We start from the raw sequence: 24,968 nt of genomic DNA, 5'->3' as shown, positions 1-24,968 counted from the left end.
TTACTGGTGATGTTCCGGAAGCAAGTGTGAGGTCCATGGGGCACAGGGAGGAGGTGGTCCGTTAGGTGGTCGGAACGGCCCTGCTGCGGTCTGGGAGGATCTGGGCAGACAGGGACATCTGAGCTGTCAGGGGAAGGCCAAGTGAGGGGATGCTCACCAGGGAGCGGCCGTTCGAGGAGGAAGGTTGCAGAGCAAAGACAGGCAGAGCTCAGGATGCTCTTGAGAATGCTGCCCGCTAGCTTGAGCAGGAGTCCAGGCAAGGAGAGGGGAGGCCCGCCAGCGGTGTGGGGCTTGAGCCGGGAGGCCACATGGGACAGGTGAAGGACTTTGAACAAAGTGCCCTTGGCCCCAGAGGGCCCCGAAAACCTTGGAGCACAGTGACATGACCAGCTTTTCATTTAGGGAGCTCACTTCTGGGGGAAGGGTGGGCAGCAGCGAGAAGGAGCAGGGCTGGGAGCGGAGGAGCCTGCCTGCCGTCCAGGGCACAGATGACAAGGCCAGACAGGAGCACGTGCCAGTGGGGCAGAGAGGCTGGCCCAGTTGCACAGATCTCAGCAAGCAGAACCTTCGGGACTTGAGACTGACTGGGTGCAAGGGATCCTGCAAACCTGGAATCTAGGGTGGCTCCTGAGTTTCTGGCTTGGGGGACCTGCAGAGGGGAATGTTAATACTAATACTAATGCAAATATCAGTACTAATAGCAGTGATGGCTGACATTTACTGAGCTCTTCTGTGTGCTGAGCACCTGCTGAGCGCCTGCTGAGCGCCTGCTGAGCGCCTGCTGAGCACCTGCTGAGCGCCATACCTGTACAGAGGCTTACAGAATGAAAAACAGGTTTCTCAGGGTCTCCTACCAGTCACATCTGCAGTCTGCCTTCTGGGACACTGACCCCGTTTAAGGTGGTGAGTCTGGATTTGAACCTGTGGGTCACCCAGGTGGAGACGTGCAGTCTGGAGCTGAGGGGCACATCAGGGAGGGAGGGAGGGAGGTCGGGATTTGGGGTTACTGCCTGCAGCAGGTAGTTGATGCTGTAGGAGGGATGAAATTGCCTGGACATACTCCCTGGGAAGACAGAAGACATGCTTTGCCCAGCAGAGCGAAGTGGGAGCTGTCCTGCCTTACCAGCCCCCTGTGCCTCCTTTCCTAGCTGATTTGGGTGTTGTGCTGTGTATTTCCTAGAATCATTGAAATGAGGCAAGGGGAGAATGCAGGGTTTGCTTGGCTCTTTCTCTTCCTTTTGTTTTTTTCCTGAGCTCTTTATTATGGATGACTTCAGATACAGCCCGCAGGAGGATGAGATAAACAGACTCTGTGAAGCCAGCACTCATGTTCCTTCAGCAGTTACCAAGCATGTGCCTGTCCCTTCCCAACTGACCTCCTAGAATCCAGAGCCCCGCATCTGGGCATTCTCCACTCTGTCTGTCTCTTGTACTGTCCGCTTCAGCCAGACTGAGCTGGCAGATTCTCAACATGCCTCATGGTCTGGTGTGCGTCCTGGGTTCAGGGTGGTGCCTCCCGGGGCCAACCACAGTGTGACTGCGTACTCTGTGCAAAGCCCGGCAGCACCCAGTGGGACCTGGGCTATGTGCTTCATAGGACAGAGGTGGCACCTCTTGGGATAGCATTCAAGGTGAATGCATGTGTCCCTCATCAGAGACCCCAGAGAGCCCCCTTGCCCCTTCTGCCCAGTGAGGAAGCAGAGAGAAGACAGGCTGTCTGTGAACCAGAAGTGGGCCTTCACTAGACATGGAATCTGCCAGTGCCTTGATTGTGGACTTCCCAACCTCCCGAACTGTGAGGAATAAATGTTTATTGTTTGAGCCACCAGGTCTGTGGCCTTTGTTGTAGCAGGCCCAGTGGAGTATAATGCAGGCCATTTGTAATTCAGCCCCCATCAGGTCAAAGGAAAATTCTGGTCTCCTCACCCTGTGTTGACACTCTAAGCTTCTACTTGTTTCCTGGAGGTTTGGTTGTGTTTTTTATTGTCTTTTTGGCCAAATCTTCCGGATCGCTTTTGGGGCAGAGCATTTTCTGCCACGGAAGCCTAGAGTAGCACTGCAGGAGGTGGGTTTTGAAGACCTGGCTGATGGTGAGGGGCAGTGTCTCATGGCAGACTTCCTGGTCTCCTCCAATCTCCTGGCATCGGCTCTTCTGCTGAGCTCCTGAACCCTCTGTTTGAACAACATTTCCTAGAAGCCCAGTGTGTAAAATCAGTAGAAGGGAACTCTCCTGGCTAGACGGTGGTAGAGATCCAGAGCCCTGCCCCGTGGGGTCATACTATGTCAGTGCCCACTTTGAGGGGCTTCCTGTGGAACAGAGTTTGAGATTCCTAGGGTGGATTCCTCACCGTCAAGGCCCCTCCAGGAGTGAGACCCTCCATGTCTCTCCCCGCCGATCCAACAGCTGAGGGTGCTCGTCTTATCTCATGCTCAGATGGGCAAAATGGCACAGAGCCCGAGAGAGATGGCTCAGGTCTGCCCACTTGCAGGGTGGGGGAGCCAGCCCTGGCAACAACAGTCTGGTTAAGAAAAGAGTGAAACAGGGGCGCCTGGGTGGCTCGGTCGTTAAGCCTCTGCCTTCGGCTCAGGTCATGATCCCAGGGTCCTGGGATCGAGCCCCACATCAGGCTCCCTGCTCCTCAGGAAGCCTGCTTCTCCCTCTTCCACTCCCCCAGCTTGTGTTCCTGCTCTCGCTATCTCTCTCTCTGTCAAATAAATAAATAAAATCTTTAAAAGAAAAGAAAAGAGCGAAACAGGTGTGTCGGGGGCTTGTGTGTGCTGTGACCAAACAGGGAAAACCCTGTCCATCTGGCATGGCCTGTGGAGGGGTGCAGTGCTGCCCGGCAGGTTAACTGCATTCGTGATCCGTGGATGAGCTTTTTGATCCATGCGTCCACCAGCCATGTGGAAAAACATTCAAGGCACTTGAGGAGCATCCACTGTTCATGCCCCTGGCTAATCCATGCCACTGCAGTGGAAAATGAAAGACCACTCTCCCCTCCTGGCCCTGGGGCAGATCTGTTAACACAGAGTCTGATGATGATGATGCCCAAGTTTGGGAGTTTGTGTTTCTTCTTACACATGTGAAGTTTCAGTGTTTCAGTAAATAATCATTAAAACTAGTATATACAAAGAGACAACAATGCCACATTTTAATTTATTTATTTCAGCTGACTGCCTCAGCCGGCCTCCTAGTGAAATTCCTTTGTCCTGTAGCACGCTCTGTGTTAACAACACATCTCCCCTTTTACGTTCTGCTGTTTCTAGAGAATGTGGAGAATTTAGTGTGGGTGTAGTCTCTGGGTGGGATATTGCAGACTTTGTATCTGGGAAGTAGGCAGTGCGTTTCCCTGAGCTGCGGAAAATTCAAGCAGTCGCATTGTCTTAAAAGTCAGAGAGCATCCTCCGGGAAGCCCCTGCCGGTCTCCGCAGTTCCCGTCCCTGACCCTCCGTCCCCCGAGAAATCCTTAAGCAAGGTGGACCGACGGTGCCATCAAAGATGCCTAGTTCTGTGCAGGGCTGTTAGAATGATTTATAAATGCATACTCTTTCCTACTCTCCGCCACCTCATGGGTCCTTCCCCTCCCCTTGCCTGGTTTCATTCTCCCTCAGGTCTCTGAGGGTATTGCTGGAAGTTTCCTGGCTGGTGCCATCACCCCAGGTGACTCAGGGATGCCTGCCGCCACATCATCCTCGGTGCCCCCACCTCCCAGGCTTCATGAAGTCATGGGTCTGTGCCTGCCTAGCCAGCCTGGCTCCAAGCCCGGCTCCCCCTCCTCTGTCTGTGTGCCCTTGAGTTGGTTACTTAAACTCTCTGAGCTTCTGTTTCCAAATCTGCAAAGCAGGGGGTGCTGTACACATTCAGCTACTTGAGGTGATGTTTGTGAAGAGTTGAGGGTTTTGCCCGGCACACAGTGAGCCTCGGGAGGTGAGAGCTATCATTATGATGATTTCTGTTGTCATTGCCACCCCTAGTGGACACTCAGTCCCTGTGGGTTGTCCCTGGCCTGGTGTTTGTGGTCACAAAGTTGCTGGTTTAAAAATAAAATTCTGTGTGCTCTGTTGTGATGCAGGAGAATCCAGCACATTCTTTCACCAACTTGAGAGCAGCATGAATGGGATCTTGATGGGGCGTGGGGACTCCTGTCGGGGGTTCTGTGTGATTTCAAATAAGCTGCGCGCCTTCGATTCCCCAAAAGTGCAGTGCATCGCTGGGCCCAGATGACCTCTGTGAGCCCTTCCTGGCCTGACATCTCCTAAAATAGGAGTATCGGGAGACTGAGCACGGCATGGGGGTGGGCCCTCCTCAGCAGCTGCTTGGGGAAGGCGAGTCAGCCCCAGGTTTCCTGGAAAGCTCTGAGGTGGGGGTCACCCCTTCCTCTGTGTCTGTTTATGCTCCACTTTTGGGCTTTGAAGAGCAAAGCTGCCACTTCCTGTGCCCACCACACTGGGGTGCCTGGCCTGACGTCCCTGTCTGCTGCTGTTCCGGGGAAGGGTCTCGACGGAGACCCATCATCTCCAACCTGGGAGGCAGCTGGTAAAGGATGTACCTGGCACAATGCAGACCCGAGGGTGGAGGCTGCGTGGCAGGGTCGGGAAGCCTGGTTTTCATGCCAACAGATCGGCCTAAAATAGTGAGGGGCGGGCTCCCATATGGTACCTGTCCTGACCATACAACTTGCTCCCTCCACGGCAGAGCTGCGCTGGCCCAGGCTTTTAGAGAAGTACAGGTGAGGGACTCATGAGGATATCTCGCTCTCGCTGCCTCAGGAAGGGCCAGACAGGGTGGAGACTGTCCTGGGGTCTCCATTGTTGTAGAATGTGAAGCCCCAGAGAGGAACTCCTAGGCCCGTATCCACCCTCAAGGCTGCCATGACTCATTTCATCCCCCCGCTTGGGTGGCCAGCAAACAGCAAGGTGGCCCTTGCATGCCGGGGACAGTGGGGGTCCTGAGCAGAGTAAACTGACTAGAATCAGCCCGAGGTCAGTGGGCTAGGAAGTGGGAGATTTGAAACCAACCATCTGGCTCCCGAGTAAGGACCCTCGACCATTCTGCTACAGAGGAGCAAGATACAGCACTGTCCTTAGGGAGCCACACTCGGGGGCTTGCCCTGGGCCATTCCATTCTGGAGGGTGCTGGGTTAACCCATGGAAAGGGCATTTCATCCAGTGGAGGCTTCCAGAATGAAGCAAGATGTGTGGGCTTGGCCAGGCACAGAGGAGGTGGAATGTCTGTTGTGCAGAAGTCCAAGGGGTTGGGGGTCTGTTGTCGGGGCAGCGGGGCATAGTGTCTGGGGCAAGAGAGTGTGCCCCAATTCGCTCAGTCACATGCCCTCGGCACCTTCCTCCTCTCCGCTCTGGTCTCCTCACAAACCGGGCAGACGGTAGCTGGGCGAGGAGCCTGCCGACTGCACACCAACCTGCCCTCCACAAATGGGGCCCTTTTGTGCGTCTGTGTATTTGCTGTGGAGTTCCATTTTTATTTCTCTTTAGTTTCTTCATACAGTACCGTTTGAAAACCACTTTCCTGGCCTGGCAGAGAACAAAGGCACACGTTCTCTTTCCATACCCAGGCTCGGGGAGGAAGGAGGGATGGATTTCTCTCCCATGTTAAGATTAGAAAACTGAGGTCCAGGGAGAGGCCAACGAAACCTGTCCTGCGGAGGCAGTGATCACCTTCCCGCTTGTTTATTTCAAATTGTGGCAAAATATACATAACATGGAATTTACCATTTGAGCCATTTTGAAGTGTGTGCTTCAGCGGCATGAAGTACGTTCGCGCTGTTGTGAGATCATCACCAGCATCCATATCCAGAACTCTTCATCTTCCCAAACTGAAACTCTATACCTATTAAACACTAACTCCCCCGTGCCCCTCTCCCAGCCCCTGGGAGACACCACTTTGCTTTCTGTCTGCATGAATTTGACTCCTCTAGGTCCCTCATCTAAGTGAATCATGCAATATTTATCCTTTTTTATCCGTCTCATTTCACTTCCTGCTTGCTTTTTTTTTTTTAATCTGAAGAACGGCATTCAAATAATTTTTTTAAGGCTCAGGAAGGATCTGTTAAACCTAAAAGGAAAACAAAGTAAGAATTTCACAGCAAGGTTGCTACTCAGGGAAAAAAATAATCATATTTTTTTCTGCGTGAAAATGAATAAACCCTGAAAAATCCTCCTATTTTGTTTGCGGGATTTATGAAGGTTGTTTTTCTCTGTCCTCCACCTGGGAAAGGGCCCAGGAAGCCATGACGGGTATTTAAGGAGCAGCATCCCGGGGAGGGGGCGGTGTGGAGGCCATAGGCAGCCTTATTTTTACCCTGTGTCTGGGTTGGGTGGAGGTCCTCTCGTGGTTAGAACTGGGCCCAGTTTTGGGGGGTGGTTCTGGCAGGACCCACTCCGGAGATGCCAGGCTATCACCTGTAAGAGACCTCCCAGAACCTTGGAGCCTGGCGATCCTAGAGGCTGTTCCAGGACCAGGATCCTGAAGCCCAGAGACAGGAGGGGCCCAGTCCAAGGTCACCCAGCAAACAGCAAACAAGTAGGAGCCCAAGGCTCCAGTCCCAGGACAGCCTCTGCCCTCGGATTGGGATATGAATGGTAACAAGGGCCCTTCAACATGCACGTACTTCCAGGGCCCCTGAATGCATTATCCCCATCTAGCCTGACCTGCCCTCTGCCCTGTGAGGGAGGGAGACTCATTAGACCTGTTTTACGAGAAGCTCAGGAGGGTAGAGACCTGCCCAGCAGGCAGTAGCCAGAAGTTGGCAGGAGAAGATGGGGACCGGGCCGGGGCCCCTGGTTTGGCAGACGCACTGCTTTTGGTACCCTGGGCCCCGGGTCCAGTGCTCAAAGACCCTTCCTCCAGCTCAATGGTTTTCCTGTCCATGTTTCCATCACCTCCTGTGCTGTTCTGCCCCTGGCAGGTCACCCTAGCCTGGGGTGAGACCATCTAGAGGGTTCTCCATCCGCCAGATGCTCAGATTCTGAGTGGCTGTTTTCATTGGCAAGGCTTGGATGCTTCTGGCGTTGGAGGGGAACTTTTCCCAAATTATTATGGTTCTTAGTTGCTTTGACCTTCAGTAGTACATTAGGAATGATAGCAGTGGTGCTGGTTTAATGATAATTAAGATTACTGTGACTAATTCCCCATGATGCTCTCCAGGGTCTGCCCTCCGCTGTGCCCCCCACCCCAAACTGGCCTCCCATGCTTCCCGTGACACCCCCGTCCTGCACACCCTCTCACCTCCTCTACACTCCCCGTGCTCTCACTGGGGTGTCAGTCATTGCTGAAAGGGAGTATAGAGCACCCAGTTCACTCCCTCCCCACCACCACCCCCCACAACCTGTCCCCCCAGTGCATTTTTCCTTTTAGCATTCATCATATAGCACGTTTTACTTATCGCTACACTATCGAACGCTCACTAACATTTTACTTACCCTACTTATTTATTCTCTCCTTCCCTGACTGGATGGCTGGAATGGAAGCTCCCTAGGGGTGGAGCTCTTGTTCTCTGCTTTGTCCCTGCCACCTATCACAGTGCCTGACACATAGTAGGTGCTCAATAAATTCACATAGACCGAGTGAGTGAACGCTCTTCTGACTGCAGGCCACCCTCCTCCACCCTCTCCATCTGGCTAATTTCTCCTTGTGTTTCAAGACTCAGCAGAAGGGCCTCCTCCTGCAGGACACCTACTCTGATTCCTGGTCCTGGGTTTGGTGGCCTCTTCCAAGCCCCATGCTGCAGCCCCACTCATAGCATGCTTTCCCACCCCCTGCTCCGCCCCATGTAGCCCCGTAAGTGCTCAAGGGTGAGGCCTTCTCGGCGTTGCTTGCCTGTTTCACAAAGAAGGGCAGTGCAGGGTGTGAGCTCCCCACTCGAGGCTGGCATGGGCTGTGCTCGGAGGGCCTGCACCTGCCCCCTGGCCTGCTGTACCTGGAGCTTTGTCAGCCACCTGGGCAGGGGGTCTTGCAAAGGGTCTTCCTCAGAGTGGATCATACTCCTAAATGCACTGATCCCAAGCTGCTGCCCCAACATCCACAGGAGCCTTTCCTGGGGACCCACCGCTCAAATGAATCCCCCTTCTGGCGCCTCCCACCAGCCCCCACCAGTACTTCCTCCTGGTCCTGTTCCTCAAAAGAATTCCTTCTCCCAGAGCCTCCCTGCTTCCTTCTCAGGGTGTTACCTGTTTTCTGGGCTGTCTTTCCAGCTAGGCTTCCAACTGAAACCCCTTTGCATGCTGTCTAGGCAGGGAGAAGCTTCACCTCCTTCAGAGTCCAGGGGCAGCCCCAGGCGCTGCAGTCTGGGCAGGCAGTGCCATGTGGGCTTGGAGACCACTTAGCAGGATCTCAGCCATGGGGGTGGGGGGGCAGATAAGGATCGGGTACTAGGGATGCAGACCTGGGAAGTCGTGTTAGGACTTCAGACTTGGAGAAGCTGGGGTATGGGAACAAAGTGTTGAGATGGGGTCACAGCTAGGCCCAAGGCTGCCTGTGCAGGTAGGACCCCTGAAGTCAACTTCCACGTGAGGTCAGCACTGCGCCTGTGGAGTCAGGTGGCCATGGCGGGGATGCTGGGGGAGCTGGCCCAGACTGTCGAGGCGTTGGGGAAATCGCCTCCAGAAAGGAACTCTGGTGCCTGCAGCAGAGGTGGAAGGGTGTGTGACAGGACTGAAGGAGCCGTAAAGTCCCTGAGTAGGGTCCCCTGGTCACGGTGGTGTGTGACAGAGGCCCAGCCTCTATCCATCAGGCAGGGGAGTGACCGCCATGTCCCCAGCTGGAGGACAGGAGAGGCACATAATTAACTCCGGCTGAGCTGCTGCTGACGGAGGACGGGTCTCCTGAGTGATGAGTGTGGCTGTGGGCCGAGGGGGTGATGATCCCGCCAGACCTGCAGTCACCGCTCACCTCCGAGCGGGTGTCCAGTGAGTGTTTGAGGGCAGGCAGGAGCTGCGTCAGGCCACAGACCTCTGGGGGTGCCCGGGGGACAGCTCTGGCCCGTGTCCTCAAGGCCCCACATCCTTTCCTGGCTCCTCCAGCTCACTTCCTGGTGGCCCAGGGTACACAGGGGTCTGGAAGAAGCTGGGACTCGCCCCTCCCTCTGGGGTTTCCCTTTCTGTGCTTTCTGCGTCTGCCCTTGCCCTCAGCCCCGTAACCACCCAGCCTTTGCTCCTGCCGTCTCCTGCCTGCACCCCGACGCTGGCCTCATGAGCCATCCCCTTGCCCAGCCTCTCTGCCTTCAAGTCACGTCCTTCAGGTGACGGGACGGATGTCTTCCCGGCTCAGCTCTGGTGATGTCGTTATCAGATTAAGCCCTTTTAAGAACGCCCCTGGGTTTAATAGGTATGGAGCTTTTCTGTTTGCCATGATGCAAACATTCTGGAAATAGATACTGATGATGGTCACACCACATTGTGGGTGCACTTAATGCCACTGAATTATACACTTAAAAATGATGAAAATGGTTAAAACAAACCAAACCAAAACAAAAGCTCCCTGGGGCCTCCAGAACAGGGTGCAGCCCTGTATGTGGGTGCTCAACCCCCCCTTCCAACCCATCTCTCATTTCTTTCATCTGCCCACGGAGTGCTCCCACCCAGAGAACCACTTGCTCTTCCCAAGACTGATCCCACTTTTCCTGTCTCGTTGTCTCTCCCCATGGAATTTCAGGATTAGCGTCTTTTACTAATTTAGCCCTTTACTCGGTGAAATGATCCTTTCGACAGCCTCCTCCTGCAGCCTTCTCCCTGAACACCCACGGTGACAGGCAGCCCGCTGTCTTCCCAGGCATTTTACCCCATTTCTGGACGGCTCGGATGGTAAGAGGCAGAGGCAAGGTTTAGAGCATTATGGCCTGGTTTTGAGTCCCGGGATCAGGACTTAACTAGTCATGTGACCTCGAGCTTGTCAGTTAAGCTCCCGGAACTTGTATTTTCTCCTCTGTTAAATGAGGGGTAATGTCGGTATCCTTTCCATAGGGTCATTGCAAATATTAAATGAGACCCATTATGAAAGGTGAAAGAGATCATGCACGTAAAGAATTTAGCATGGTGCCTTGCATATAAGTCAGTGCTGAAGAAATGTTAGTTTGATATGTATAAGTTGAACCAAAACCTGGCCTTGAGCATGAACCAAAACACAGATTGTTAGGGCATGAAGGAATCGGAGAGATGAACTGTGGCAGTCATTTGTAGGCTCCCTGACACCTAGGTCCCCTCTCCTGCTGGCCAGGTTGCACTTGGTCCCTGGGACTTTATTGGGTCAAGTCCGGCCAATGAGTTCCATTTAATTGCTGGTTGAGTGTCTGGAGAATTTTCTTCTTCCCTCTCTTTTGGCAGCTAGCAGCATTTAGATGGTGGTGGTTCCATCAGTTTGGACCCCTGAGTTACTGTGATGCATCAAGCCCCCCTCAGGGAGAGAGAAATCAATTTTTCTGGAATGCCCCATTGAGATTTGGGGGTATTGCTTTGAGATTTGGGCATGGTTGTTGCCACAGCATAGGCTAACCTCTCCTGACTGATAAGTCTGCTAACTCGACTTTCTCTTTTTTTTTTAAGTGAAGGTCTGTGAAGAAGAGGTCACAGGGCGAGGCAGGGGCAGGCCTGGCCCCACCCTGTGCTGGACTGAAACCTGTCCTTGACAGAGTTGGGTTTATTCTTTCTTTCTTCTCTTTCCTCCTTGGTCTTCCCCATCACCGGGTCCCGTTAAGGAGGCCGTTGAGATTGACCCATTTGACTGGGTCCTGTTGATGTCATGTGCTGGTCAAACCCAAGCCTCAGAACAGCCTGACCAGTGAGCTCTGCTCTGGGCACTCGTTTTTTCCAGGGATGCTGGGCCAGGTTGCTCATCAGTCCTCACATCTGGACCATGGCCACCACCTCCCAGCTGACCTCCTTTCCTCCCGACTTCCATGGCCTATTCCTCTAGACCAGCCTCCAGAGGCATCGGTGTAAAGCCGGCTTCCATCTCTGCACTTCCCTGGTTAAAGTTCTGCAGGGCTTCCTGCTGCCCAGAGGAAAGAAAGCACGCCCTGCCTGGTGTCCAGGCTTCCCCAGGGCGCCGGCTCACCCCACCCATCCGTTCTGCACCCCGTGCTCCTGCCCCAGAAGCAAATGCCCCATTTCTCCTGTGTGCCTGGCACTTCCCCATCCCGGGCCTTCGCTCACGCTCAGTCTCAGCCCGCTTCGTCTCCCCATCACCTCTGTCTCTTCTACACCTTTCAGGGCTCAGCCTGAATGCACCTCCTCCACGAAGTCTGGGCAGAATACGTCAGCCTGACTTGAATATACCTTCCTTTTTGCATGACGTGTGTCTCTACCGTGGTTCCCACTTTTATCTGGCCTTGCGTCCCAGCTTTTTGTTTCTGTCTCCTTGCTCACTCCCTGGTGGCCGGGAGAGCCCCAGCACCTACCACAGGCCCTGGCTCTTCATTGCCCCCCATGAGTGTTATGGGAGCAAAGGCTCCCATGACACCTCCGCTGTGCCCCGCACCACATTTTACCAAATGGTTCCTGTGTCTCTCACCTCCTCTGGACTGCACGTCCCTGAGGGCAGGGACCAAGTCTTACCCCTCACACCTCCCGCCCTCCCTCAGCAAATGGCGAGGAGGAGAAGCGCATTGTGGAGGCATATGTGGGGCGGAGAGGGCAGAGATGGCTTGGTGGCACGCCACCGGCATGCGGTCCCTCTTCAGCAGGTGACCCGGGCCCCACCCCCAGGGGAAGGGCTGACAAGTTGTGATATTTGTGCAAACCTGTGGGAAGGAGCACCACCACCACCCCCTCCCTGCTCCCAACAGGCAGCTTGCCTGTGCTTCGTGTTCATGACCCTGACTTTTAAGACTGTCACACCTGCCTGTGCGGGGGCACTTAACGAGAGCTAACCAAGAAATGCAGTTTATATCCACCAGTCTGAAAAACATTTTTTGGTTTGGGTAGATGGCTTTCCCCGTGCAGAGGAGGGACGTGGGCTGTGGCCCCATCATCCTCAAATAACACAGTCTGCAGCTGACCAAGAATGCAGAGTGACAACTTCAGGGAGAACAGAGAAATGCCAGGTTTTCTCAGTATCCAGGATGGACAGTCTGGCTCTCTGGAGGCTTTGAGAAGCAGATGGTCTGTCCATCACCCCAAAGAAAGGGTGTGAAAAACTCAAGATGGCTGGAGTTAATAAGCTCTTGGGACAGAGATTCGGATGTGACTACTCTTCTTTCAGGCTGTATCCACCCACAGGGGCTGCATCCACCACGCAGCATGGTACGCTCAGCCAGTATGTATTAAACACCTGTTTGGAACCAGGCCCTTTGCTGGGCACGGGGGGTGCGGGGGGACTAAGACAGCCCAGTGCAACAAATCTGAGCTGTAGCTGCTTATGTCTCTTCAATTCTGGTTTGACATCAGTGTCCTGCACGATAGGGGACATATTTTAAATGCACAGCATGCTTTCTTTCTACTTTTTCCTGCCATCATCTTTTTTTATTTTTATCTCTCTTTAAAGTTTCACCTTTCTCTAATAGTTTTCCAGGTGTTTTGATTTCTTACATTTCAAAATTTTTCCAGTAGGTGGTTGGGCATGTTTATTAGTTGATGCTGTCTAATTGCAGTAATAGACACTCCTGTATGAGAGTGGTTTCATGTATTAAGGTGGTTTCTTGCTCGTGCAGGTCAGAGGGGCATGTTGGTTGGGCCCTCTGGGGAGCAGGTGCACTGGGAAAGGTACAGATGGAGTCAGAGCTGCCCTGGGAAAGGTATGGGGCGGCGGGGAGGGAGCAGAGAAGGGCAGGACAGGTCTTCTGACGGGGGGCAGATCTGGCCCCCCATGAAGAGCAGGGCAATGAGGAGGCAGGGTGGGGAGAAAGAGGCCCAAGGAGCATTGTGGCTCTGAGAAAGTCCCAGCCAGACCAGGGACTCCAAGCTTGCCTGCTGTCGAGACTTGTGCTGGCCAGAAACGGTGAGCCCCAGTTCCACCTCCAGGCTCAGCCAGGGGTTGGGTTGCCGGGCAGGAGTGGGGCGTATCCCAAGGGCATGGCTCCCAGAGGCTATCAGCTCTTGAGACTATCCTTCTTCTGGCAGTTTCTCCTGAAGTGGCAGTGCCCTTCCACGATGACCACAGGGATTTGGGGGTGGGGGAGCTCCACCACTTCTAACTTGTCGGACCTTGGAGTCTTCCCTACTCGTACTGTGGATGGAACAGAGAGCTCAGGACACCTGTGGAGGGGCTTCATAGGCCAGTCCCGGGCAGAGCGCACATCACCCCACTCACCTGCCATTGCGCAAAGCTCAGTGGTCACAGGTGATTGTGAGGAAGACTGCGGAATGTAGTGTCGCTTCGTGCCTAGGGAGAAAGCCAGAGCACAGATACCCTGGAGCGGGGATTCGGCGTCCCTATCCAGACTCTGCCTCTTCCTTGCTGTTGATACTTGGTGCAAATGACTCACCTCTCTGACCCTCAATTGCTTCATCTATTACAATACGAATAAAAAAAAGGACATAAGGGTTGTTGTGAGGATTAAGTGCATTAATATATATATAAAGACATGAGAATAGTACCCGGCACAAATAGATGCTGTCTTATTACTATTACTCCTAATGTTTCCAAACTTAGTATGTCAATAAATGTTTCTTATCTGCTTTGTTCGAAGAATTTTATGCGTCGCAGGGACCTACTTGTTTCTCCTAGCACTTAATAGGGGCTGAGAAAATGTCTGAATGAATGAATTTCCATGGGAAAACAAGGTAGTGTTTAATTCAGTTGGCCATGGTGCTGGGCTAATTTTAAACATGATTTCGTGATAAGGAATGTGAAGTCCTGTTCTTCAGCTCAGAAAGTCAACCCCAGAAGAACAGAATGAGAAAGATTGAACATGGTTGCGAAAGCAGGCTGGGTGTGAGAAGCCTACTGGTTTAAAAACGACCTCCTGTCTTTATAAAAATAATATGTGCATTTAAAAAATTTTTTGAGTAAAATAAATAGGTACAAAGAAGAGAGTAAAAAAAAAATCATTCAAAATCTCACCATTTTTAACATTAGATGAGTCTCATTCCAGACATGTTGCTATGCACATGTTATACGGAGAAAGAGGGACAGAAATCATTTTATAAAATGAGATCATTATTACATGCTCTTTAAAACTGATGTTAAATTTTATTTTTTTGAATGCCACAGGAGAAAATAAGGAAATATAATTACTCCACATTAAACGGTTTTGCCTTCACTACAGACAGTCCTGTTTTCTGAAATATCAAGGGTAATAAAAGACAATGAAAAGCAGTGAGGTTAGAGTCCTGGCTTTTAAACTCCAGTTGTCAATTTTAGATGGTATCCATCCAAGTTTTCCTGTGGAAGAAGAGGAAATCTGCAATCCTACAACTTTTCCCCTCCTCCTCCTTCTGAGTTTTATGTTATGCTATTTTCTTCACTTTGCCGGTTGTTTCGTGTGAAATGGGTGCAGAACTCACAATTGCTCCTTGTTAACCACAAGCCTCCGTTCCTGAGATCTGTGTTTTGAGTCATGTTATGGTTGGCTGCATTTCTCATCAAGTAGTCTTTTTCTCCACCCCACCCCCCCGCCCCAAGACAGTTTCATAGGTGTTTTGTTACCAAGAGATTATGTGTGATGCTTTAGTAGTTTTTACTGATAGTAAGGTCTGTGTGAAGTAGGTGCCAAATTACAAGGACTGCATTCTAAGGTTGCATTAATAGAAGTCCGTGCTCAGAATGCGGGAGGTGATCATTTCGTTCAATTTAACCTTGTGTCTAGGCATGCTCTGAACAAACTGATAAGGAAAATACAACCAACAGAAAAATGGGCAAAGTCACTGGTCCCAGAGAAGAAACAAAACACATATAAAGATATGAAGAGATAGCTTATCCTCTTTAATCATCAGGAACAAATTGAAATGACATCAATATGTTCAAGATTGGCAAAAATTAAGGTTGGTAGGGATGTGGAGTAGTGAGTCCTCTCAAACACTGAGAGTGGGAGAGTCAATGGATAAAACCACTTTGGAAAAATGTGGGAAATCCTGTGATTTAATGATTCCATTTCCAGGTTTAGATGCTAGGGGAGCTCTGCACGTTTGTGCCAGGGGACACATACAGAAATTTTCAACCGTCTTCTTTACAACAGCAACCAAACAAAATACTGGTAACAATCCAAGTGTCCACCAGCGGGGCAAGGAACAAATAAACCATGGCATATTCCTGCTCTGGAATACTACACAGCCCTGAAAATGAATGAACTGCCATGTTCAGCGACAAACATCTCACCAACAACACAAAGCCATAAAGAGGTTTTCAGTTCAAGTTTCAGGCAAAATATACAGCATGATTCTACATGTATATACGTTCAAAAACAAGTAAAATTACATGATATAGTGTTTAGGAAACATAGACATGTAATAAAACAATAAAGAAAAGCAAGGAAGGGGCGCCTGGGCGGCTCAGTCGGTTGAGCGTCTGCCTTCGGCTCAGGTCATGATCCCAGGGTCCTGGGACCGATCCCCACATTGGGCTCCCTGCTCAGTGGGGAGCCTGCTTCTCCTTCTCCCTCTCCCCCTGCTGTGCTCTCTCTCTCTCTCAAATAAATAAATAAAATCTTAAAAAAGAAAAGCAAGGAAGGATAAATTCAATCTAGGGGTGCCCCCTGGGTGAAGGAGGGGGGGTCCTCAGGGTGGGGGCCACACAGAGGCTTCCACACAAGCTGGGTGTTGGGTATACCATAGGTTCATATTACTATTTTTCATATTTTATGTAAGTTGTATGTATATGGTATATTCTTTTCTACAAATATTTCATAGTAACGTTCTTATTTAAAATAAAACGGTGCTCTGAAGTGACATTGCCTGGGATGGACTCCTTACCCTTTATGTGACCTTGGACAAATTATAACTTCTCTGGAGCTCAATTTCCTTCTTTGTAAGGGTGGAAATAATAATAGTATACCTGCCTTATAACAGTATTATAATGAATAGGGTAATTTACGTGACGTTCTTAGTACTGTGCCGAACACATAGTGAGTTCACAACGCGTGTTAGCTAGCATCCCTTTTCTATGCGGGGCAGATGGGGGTATTTGGGGGAGATGCATCCTAGAAACGTCTGTCTTCTGAAGCCTCTGGTGACCACAGATGGAAAGGGTGTGACACCATATCCTATGGGGATGATTAGAAGAGCGAAGGGTCGTTTGGCCTGAAAGCATCCTCTGCAGTCAAGTCAGGCTGCCTGAATTTAGGTGTCTGAAGGGCTCTCATGGGAACGGAAGACTGTACGAATTCTAAAATGCTCCAGAGCAGGGGTGGGCAGCCACGTTCATTTATTTATGTATTGTCTGTGGCTGCTTCCGGGCTACAAGGGGTTGACGAGTTGCAACAGACACCATTTGGTCCCCAAAACCTAAAACATTTACTGCCTGGCCCTTTACAGAAAAAGTTTGCTGACCTTTGCTCTAGGATGAGAACTTGAAAGAGAAATGCAAAAGGAGGGTGATATTTAAGACTTCATAAGAAGCAGAGCTGGCCAAGGACAACTTGGCTCCCCCGTGAAGGAGTGAGACTCCTGCCTCTGGGGAGATGTAAGCAGATGCCGACTGCTCCTGGAGCAGGGGGCATGGAGGATGGCTTTGTATCTGGGGCAGGTTGGACACATCAGTGTTCAGATTCTTCTTGAAGTCTGAAATTCTGTACGGAGTAATTCTCAGTTTCAAATTGGTCGTTATTAACTCTGACATTTCCTTGGCATTTTTACATTTTAACTTTCAGCAACATTTGCTTTTGAAATTTCTAAGTCAAAAAAAGTAGTTTAATTCTTTAAAAATGAGATTTAAATGAAAAATGGAATGTATTCCAGAGTTCTACTTTTTCATTTAAAAAAAATGGATTTGCATGGCTTTTGGGTCTATTCTCATTTATAGGTGCTGAATTTTAAGAGCCTATATGATTTCTCGGGGCAGGGAGTTTAGGGGCAGTGACTGTGAACTGCTGTAGGTGTGGAGTCGGTGGAAGGCAAAGAGGAAACATACTGGAGAGGAAAGGGGAGCGGGGGCGGGGGAAGCAACAGTTCCTGAGGGTCTACTGTGTGCCAGGGCCCATGTCCAGGTTGCAGAACTGCAGATCAGAGGCTGTGGCCCATCGATAAGCTTTGAACTACTGCATGAGAATGTGAGCGGGTGGGAGGGCTCCAGTCGGAGAGGTGGGGAAGTCGGAGAACATGATAAAGCCCATAGCTTTCTTCCAGGACACGAGAACCCCCTTATAGGGGCTCTGAGAGCAATTCATCAAAAGCCAAAGCGCTCAAAGACAACTTGCCATAAACAGTTTCTCAGAATGATAGTTTTGCCCAGTGACTGGCTCACTAAAAGCTGTCTGATAGACACCTTAAATGGGGGGAGTAGAGAAGCTTTGGCATCTCCCTGGTTCGTGCAGGGGCGGGTCTGAAGTCTGCAAGAAGAGGACGGTAATAAACAGGCATTAGGGGAGCGTCTCCCAGTGCAGCCTTTAGGAAGGACTGAAGTGTGAAATACAGGTGAAATTGACTTTCACAGGAGCCGGAAGGACGAAGCCTCATGAAATGGCGGTGTGAAATGTCTGCGAGGAGTCCCTCAGGAAACTCAAACTTAGAGAAATTCCCCCAGTGATTTGGTGAATTGATTATCGGGCAAACTGATGTGCAGTGGATTAACTTTGAGGGAGTGTGCTCAAGTGACGGGCTCATCCAGCCTCGCCAGCAGGCCACGCAGCTGCCCTTCCCTAGGCCAGAGACAAAGATCATACACGGGAAGGGACCTCTGGGGTCCTCCCCTTCCTGGTTTCCAGGCATTTTATGCTGCTAGCAATAGAATGCCCTTCTCAAATTAAGCATCACATGGAACCCTGATGCTGAAGACAGAATAGAAACAAGGAGAGCTACTGGTGGAAGCGAAGGCAAGGAGCCCAGAGGCCCCTTCGCTGGCTCTAGAACATCTCTGCCAGGTCCTAGGCCCCCGAGGGGCTGAGCCTGACAACCTCCAAGCTGGTCCAGCCACAAAGACTCAGCTTTGGTCAGCTGGAAAGTCCCTCTAATTAGGCCACTATTGGTACCAGGCAAGAAGATACAGTACCAGAAATGAGGATACGGGAGAATAGCAGCTAAAATGGGACAGATATGTCCATGTGATTTTTATTTGGTAGTCACTGTCAAAGTGTTCTCTGTAGGGGAGCCGAGGGAGTGTGCTTGGTGCCCAGAAGGTGGCTTATCCTGCCTCAGGTCCACAGTGCTGATCAGGAGGAGGCTTGGGCTTGAAGCATTATCCTGGGGGAAATGGTCCTTTCTAGAACACTGCTAGCTTTAACATTCCCTTTGCCTGATGAGCTGAGTTCTCCAGACTATTGAGAAAGCTCTGAACTGGGAGTCGTGAAATCCCTCCCCGAATCCTGACAGGACCGTGACAAACCCCCTCCCTCCTCTAGTCCTCAGTGTGCATCTGAAAATGAAGGTATGGGGCTGGCTAGACGAGCAATGCCCACGTGTTTGGATTTCACACATCAGTAGAAGCTAAAGGAGCGCTTCGGGGAGGGGGGCCTAGAAGAGAAGCTTAGGTTTAAAAAAAAAAACCACTTTATTTTGGGGACTCCTGGTGGCTCAGTCAGTTAAGCATCTGCCTTCAGCTCAGGTCGTGATCGCGGGGTCCTGGGATGTATACCTGAATCGGGCTCCCTGCTCAGCCTGCTCCTCCCTCTGCCCCTCCCCCTCTGCTCATGCTCTCTCTCTCTCTCTCTCTCAAATAAATAAATAAAATCTTTAAAAAAACTTTATTTGTCATATCAGGACATTAAAAACAAAACCCATCTATCATCTATAATTTTATAACAGAAAAACATTTTAACATCATACAAACCATCAAACAAAGATACAAAAAGTATCTTTATAAATTAAGGATAATTTTTAAAAGGGAATACACTTAACTTTAAGGAAAACCTCATTATATTATTCTTACTTTTCTCATTTTACTTCACCGTGTGAGTTTTCTGTTGCTGCCGTAACAGATGACCACAGATTTCGTGGTTTACGCCGCAACCACGCATCGATCGGCTCACAGCCCAGGGACCAGAAGTCTGGGCCTTGTGTGATTCTTTTGGGTCCTCTGCTAGGGACTTCACAAGGTGTCAGCTGGGCAGGGTTCTTAACTGGAGGCTCACCTGGGGAAGAGCCAGGTCTTTTTGATTGTAGGACTGAGGCCCCCATTTCCTTGACCTGTGGCCCCCTTCATCTTCAAGCTAACAGGCACACTGAATGTATCTTATGCTTGGAATCTCTGATTTCACTCCCGCTACCAGCAGGAAAGATCTCTGCTTTTCCGGGCTTGTGTGATTACATGGATCATCTGGATAATTCTTTAAGGTCAGCTGATAAGAAACCTTAATGATATCTGCAAAGGTTTTGCCTATAACATATTCATGAGAGATCAAGGGGCACAGGTCATGGGGGCCAAAATTCTGCCTTCCACACCCAGCCTGGTGAAAATGGAGTCAGAATAACATTTTGCAAATATTAGAAGTTTCTTCCAGCTCAAATACTGGTTGTCAGATGGTCTCCTGTTCTTGAATTGACATTCAGAAGTTGTGTATTTGGGAGAAGGCAGGACATCATCATTATTACAGAATCTTGCCCAGACTAGGTGCCTGGGAAATGTTTGCAAAGCAAGCAAGTATTCCTAGGTTCATTGTTGCTAATATTATTTTAATGCAACTTTGATTATAAATCTCGTGGTGCTTTATTATCATTGTCATTAGTAACAGATTAGAAAACAAGCTAAAATCATTACAGGAATGTATTAAAGTGGGAAATGATTCAGTAAATCATGGTAGAAACAATTAAAACATGACCTGCTCTGTTCTATCTGCTGCGTTCTGTGGAGGGTGGAGAGTGTTGCTTTCAGTCAAGGAACAGGGACAATTAATAGAGGGCCCCAGGAAGCAATAAGAACTTAATCTTTCTGCTTTCTCTCCCCGCTTCCTTCCCACCTTTTGTTTTCTCGCTCTCTCTTGGCAAAAAATTAGTATGGTCATTTTTTAAATTAAATTTAAATTTAAAAGTGGCATTATTTCCCAAATCTCGGCAGGCTGCCATCCAACACCCTCACTTGGCCCCTTAGCCTTCGCCCAGGGCCCTTTCCCACCATCCGGGGGTGTCCACAGCCTGGCCCCACCCCTCTCCCCGCTCGACCACCGTGCCCCCTGTGACGTGGCCACCTCTGCGCTGTCTCACCACTGGACAGTGGGCTCTCTGAGGCCAGCCGCCACTCACACTCGTGTTTCCAGCTCTGTTGGCACCCACTGTGGGTTAGTCTCTCCAATGAGGATGGAGCAGCAAGTACTAACCCACTCTGGTCCCACATTATGGTCCCTTAAGGGGAAGGGAGAGAGAGCAGAAAGGAAGAGGAAGACACAGAGTGGAGAGGAAGACAAAAATAAGGAGAGAGATGTGGACATAGAAGGAGAGGAGAGAGGGCAGATACAGGAAGACTGTCAGAGGGCTCCCTCACGCATGCGACAGATTCTTGCTGAGGCCCCTGGGTGAGCTCTGGGGGAGACGGCTGTGAAAACAGTGACAAACGTCTTTGCCTTCGGGGGCTTACGTTCTAGTTGGGAGGTCAGTCTACAGGCAACAAGAAATAGACAAGATGATTTCAGATAATTTTAAGAACAGCCTGAGGGCGATAAATAAGGTGGCATGTTAGGGCGTGACTGGGGGGTGGGGGACATTTTGTACAGGGGGACAGTGATGACTTCTCTGAGGAGGTAACAGCTATGCCGAGACCTGGATGATGAGAAGGAGTGAACCATGTCAAGAACCAAGTGAATATTGTTCCTGGCAAAGAAAACAGCAAGTGCAAAGGCCCAGAGGCAGGAAGGAAATTGCTTTCCATTTCAAGGAGCAGAAAGGAGGCTGGTGAGCTGTGCTTGGTGAGCAAGGGAGAGAGTGGAGGGAACTCAGGTCAGAGTGGGAGGCAGGTTGCACCTTGTGTCTTCTTGTATCCAGTATGACAGTGAAGGTTCAGACCCTGGTACCAAACCTGTAAATAATACAGAATAGTTACTATATAACTAGTTAGCCTACCACTTAGAGCCTTTTCTAGCTGCCCTGCCTGAGAGTCATCTGATTGGGGGAATTTAAGCCCCAGGCACCTTACAGTTCTCTACAACTGACAAGATGTGCCAGTCTGTAGTGATTTTCTTTTCTGTTCCCAAAGGTTATTTTTATTGCCTTATAGAACATTAACCAGTTTTGTATCTAATTTGGCAATCTTACCTTATTTCTTATTTTTCCATTCACTATAAAAATCCCGGTCTCTCAAGTTTCCTTTTGAATCCACTTTGTCATCCTGCAGATCCCCCTATTAATGAGCAAATAAAAGGTTGACACGTACCCACTATCGATTTTCATGAGAAGTATGTTTTTAACCTTTTGAGAATTACATTCTGCTAGGAGTTGGGGCTTTAAGCGCAGGGAAAGAGGGACAGTCAGAAGGACGGGTTTATGTTTTACAAAGCACCCTCCGATGGCGGCTGGGTGGTGAGCAGGCTCACCTGGGCCCCCGGGGAAGGAGAAGCCCGGCTAGGCGCCAGTACTTCTGTACAGGGAAGAGATGACCACACGGCTTGAATGACGGGGGTGCAGGTGGAAGTGAGTCCTAACTGACTCCCGATATTTGAGGACAGTATGTCCTTGTTCATTTCCATACCCATTCCCATCGCCGGGATCTGTTTTAGGGCTCAGTTCTCCGCTCCGGGATGTGAGCGCCTGGGCAGGGGGCCGGGTCCAACTTGTATGTTACTAAGTACCCAGCCCCGCACCGAACACAGCAGTGCCTGGCAGGTGTTTGCTGAGCGAATTCGTCCCCCTAGATTCTCCTCCGCCCCCTCTTCCTTTTCTTCCTCCCCTTCTTCCTCCTCCTCTTCTTCTTTTTTTATTGTGATAAAATATGCAAAACATAAAATTTACCATTTTAACCATTTGTTAAGCGCACAAACGAGTGGCACATAGGTACATTCACACGGCTGTGCAGCCGTCATCACCATCGGTCTCCGGAATGATTCCATCCTCCCAGACTGACACTCTGTACCCATCAAACACTGACTCCCCATTCCTCTCGCCCCCAGCGCCCCCAGCAGCCACCATTCTGCTTTCTGTCTCCATGAATCTGACTCCTCTAGAGGCCTCACCTAAATGGAATCCTACAATAACTGTCCTTTTGCATCTGGCTTGTTTCACTTAGCATAATGTCATCAGGGTTCATCTGTGTTGTAGAACGTGTCAGAATTTCCTTCCTTTTTAAGGCTGAAAAATACTCCGTTGGGTGCATATGCGCATTTTGTTTATCCCTTCATCTCTTGATGCATATTTGGGTTGTTTTCCCCTTTGGGCTATCGTGGATAGTACTGCTGTGAACATGGGTGTGCAGATACCTCTTGGAGTCCCTGCTCCTGGTCCTTTGGACTGTCCACTCGGCAGTGGAATGCCGGGTCGCGCAGCGATCCCGGTGAACTTCCTGAGGCCCTTGTAGTACTGTTTCTTCCGGCAGCTGCACGTCGTACGTTCCCGCCAGCAACGCGCCAGCATCCCAGTTTCTCCACATCCTCGCCAACACTTACCATTTTGTGCTTTTTTGATAATCGCCATTCTAATGGGTGTGGATTTGTCCCCTTTTGACATGTAAATGACTCCAGGAAGGGGGAGACCCCAGAGTGGGGCATGGGGGGGGCCTTTCCTCTGTGTGCTCTGCTGGAAAGCCAGCGGTCCTGGATTGGGAGGGTGCTCAGCAGGAGGAGAGCCAGGAGGGGGGGGGGTTCCAACATCACACTTGCTGAGCTTGTAGCCTGGGCTGCTGGCTGGCTTAGAGAGAGGCCTCCCAAGTTGGGGAGCTGAAACCCAGCAGGTTTCCCATGAGGAAATTTGTTTGTGTGAATCCACCTTTGGGCCCCTGTCCCTGGGGAAAGCTGTTTCTAATTCGGGCTTCTCTTTCTGTCTCTTGCTCTCCAGTGTGATAATGCAAAAGGATTGAAAGCCTTCTACGATGCAATAAAATACGGGCCAAACCACTTGATGGTGTTTGGAGGAGTCTGTCCGTCCGTTACGTCCATCATTGCAGAGTCCCTCCAAGGCTGGAATCTGGTGCAGGTAAGGTCCGGGTCTCACCTTTGGTTGGGGGACTGTCTTTGGCCACCAGTCTTTTGCAGGAATGGTTGCTTGTGCAACATGTCTGCTAAGTTGCCCGGTTCAGGCCTCCCTGACTCTTCCCTGGATGATTGGTTGCCCAGCCCCCCGCCACCCCACCTCCTGGCCTGACCCCTGGGCCTGTGCTGGCACGGCCTGCATGGTGGGTGTCTATGAGGTAGCCCCAACATCTGCGCTGCATGTTTGGAGTCCTTCAGTGACGTCCTAGCCTGACTCTGTCACCAGCGTCCAGCCAGTCTGCCTGCCCAGTGTCCTCTGCTGTCCCTGCCACTCCCTCTGTGCCTCAGCCCCTCCCAACCACTCACCCTTCCCCAAAGGCATCTTGCACCTTCGGGCCTCTGAGCCCTGCTCTCACTGTTCCCTAATCAGATGGGCCTTTACCTACTCGCTGCCAAGCCCTCCTCCCCCACTGACGTGGTCTTGTCCACCAAGATTGCTTCCCCCCCGCCACACACAAGCCTTTGCTGGGGCTTCTGGCCAGGATTCACTCTTTAAACTGGCTAACGTCATATACCAGCCAGCCAGGGAGTGCATGGTCTGATGTAGGCGACACTCACCAGTGTCAACTGTTGTTTGGAACGGGAGAAGAAGAGCGTGGAAAGATGAGGGGTGGCCCACGCAGTTTGAGCATGTCTTTGCTTCAGCCATCCAGCCATCCAGCCATCATCCAGCCATCCAACAGATAGAATTCTGCGCCTGGGATTTCGGTGGACTCTGGGGAGACAGTGCTGACAGGACAGATAGGCGCCTACCCTTCCGTGCTAGGAGGGAGGTAGGCAGTGAGCAAGTAGGCAAGTCATCATACTAAGAGCTAACACATGTGCCATACGTATGCCAGACTTAGAACATACCAGACACCGTTCTGAGCACTTATTTGCATTGATGCAATCCTTATACCTGCTCTGTGCCGTAAGCATTCTCATTTTATAAATCAGAAGACCTGGGCACGCAGAGGCCTGGTGACTTGCTCAAGGACCCTCAGCACTTAGGTAACCGAGCAGGGATTTAAACTCAGGGAGTCTTGAGCTGAGACTGTGGTAGGAAACAGCCAGGATGGAAATAAGCAGGGTGATGGGACTAGTGGTGACCGCCCCAAGGCAGTCAGGAAGGGCCTCTTGGTGGAGGTGACATTTGAGCTGAGACCCAAAGCATGAGAAGGAGCTGGCTGGGTCAATGGAATAGTAGATGCAGATGGCCTGTGCTGGGAAAGAACTTGGCTCATTCAGGGAGCAGAGAATGGGGCAGTGGGGTGGGAGCGTGGTCAGTGGGGAGCCGGGGTGAGAATAAGGAGGCCACCGGAGCCTGACCACAGCAGGATCTGGTTTCCCTGCACTCCTGTTGACTTAGGAGCTCGCATGAGGTGCTGGGGGTAGAGCCCCGACCTCACAGCTCAGAGGGAGGCCAGAGCTACCCGTGACTGAGGTATGAGGAGGAAGAGTGTGAGGTCCCGGGGGGGGGCCATGCACTCAGCCCAGGGGCAAGGAAGGCTTCCCAGAGGAGCAACGTGGGGCTGGCTGGGAAGGAGGAGAGGATGTTGGACAGCTGGAGCTGTGCAGGAGAGCATTGCTGGCAGAGGAAACGGGGTGCTTAGGAGCGGGAGGTGGGGGAGTGCGTGGGCCTGGGGAGCAGTGAGTCGTTCACTGTGGCCTGAGCAGGCCACGCTGAATGTGGGCGGATAGAGCAGGAGATGAGGCCCGAAGAGCAGCTTGGCATGCTATGGTGCAAACCTAACCACGTGCCTGCAACCCAGCGCCGCT

General features: G+C 51.0%; 1 protein-coding gene across 1 annotated transcript in view; it reads left to right on the top strand.

Annotated features, from left to right (window-relative positions):
* Positions 1-24,968, top strand: part of GABBR2 (gamma-aminobutyric acid type B receptor subunit 2) — a 343,177-nt gene that overhangs the window by 84,158 nt on the left and 234,051 nt on the right. The window contains exon 2 of the mRNA XM_028108852.2: positions 23,017-23,154. Within this exon, the coding sequence (XP_027964653.1) occupies positions 23,017-23,154 (138 nt within the window). The remainder of the gene's footprint in view (positions 1-23,016; positions 23,155-24,968) is intronic.

Source organism: Eumetopias jubatus, unplaced genomic scaffold, assembly GCF_037043125.1.
Source record: "Eumetopias jubatus isolate StellerSeaLion01/CBP00866 unplaced genomic scaffold, mEumJub1_p1.0 scaffold_15, whole genome shotgun sequence".
Lineage (NCBI taxonomy): Eukaryota > Metazoa > Chordata > Mammalia > Carnivora > Otariidae > Eumetopias > Eumetopias jubatus.
Note: the sequence above shows the minus strand (reverse complement) of the source record. Positions and strands in the feature narration are given on the sequence as shown.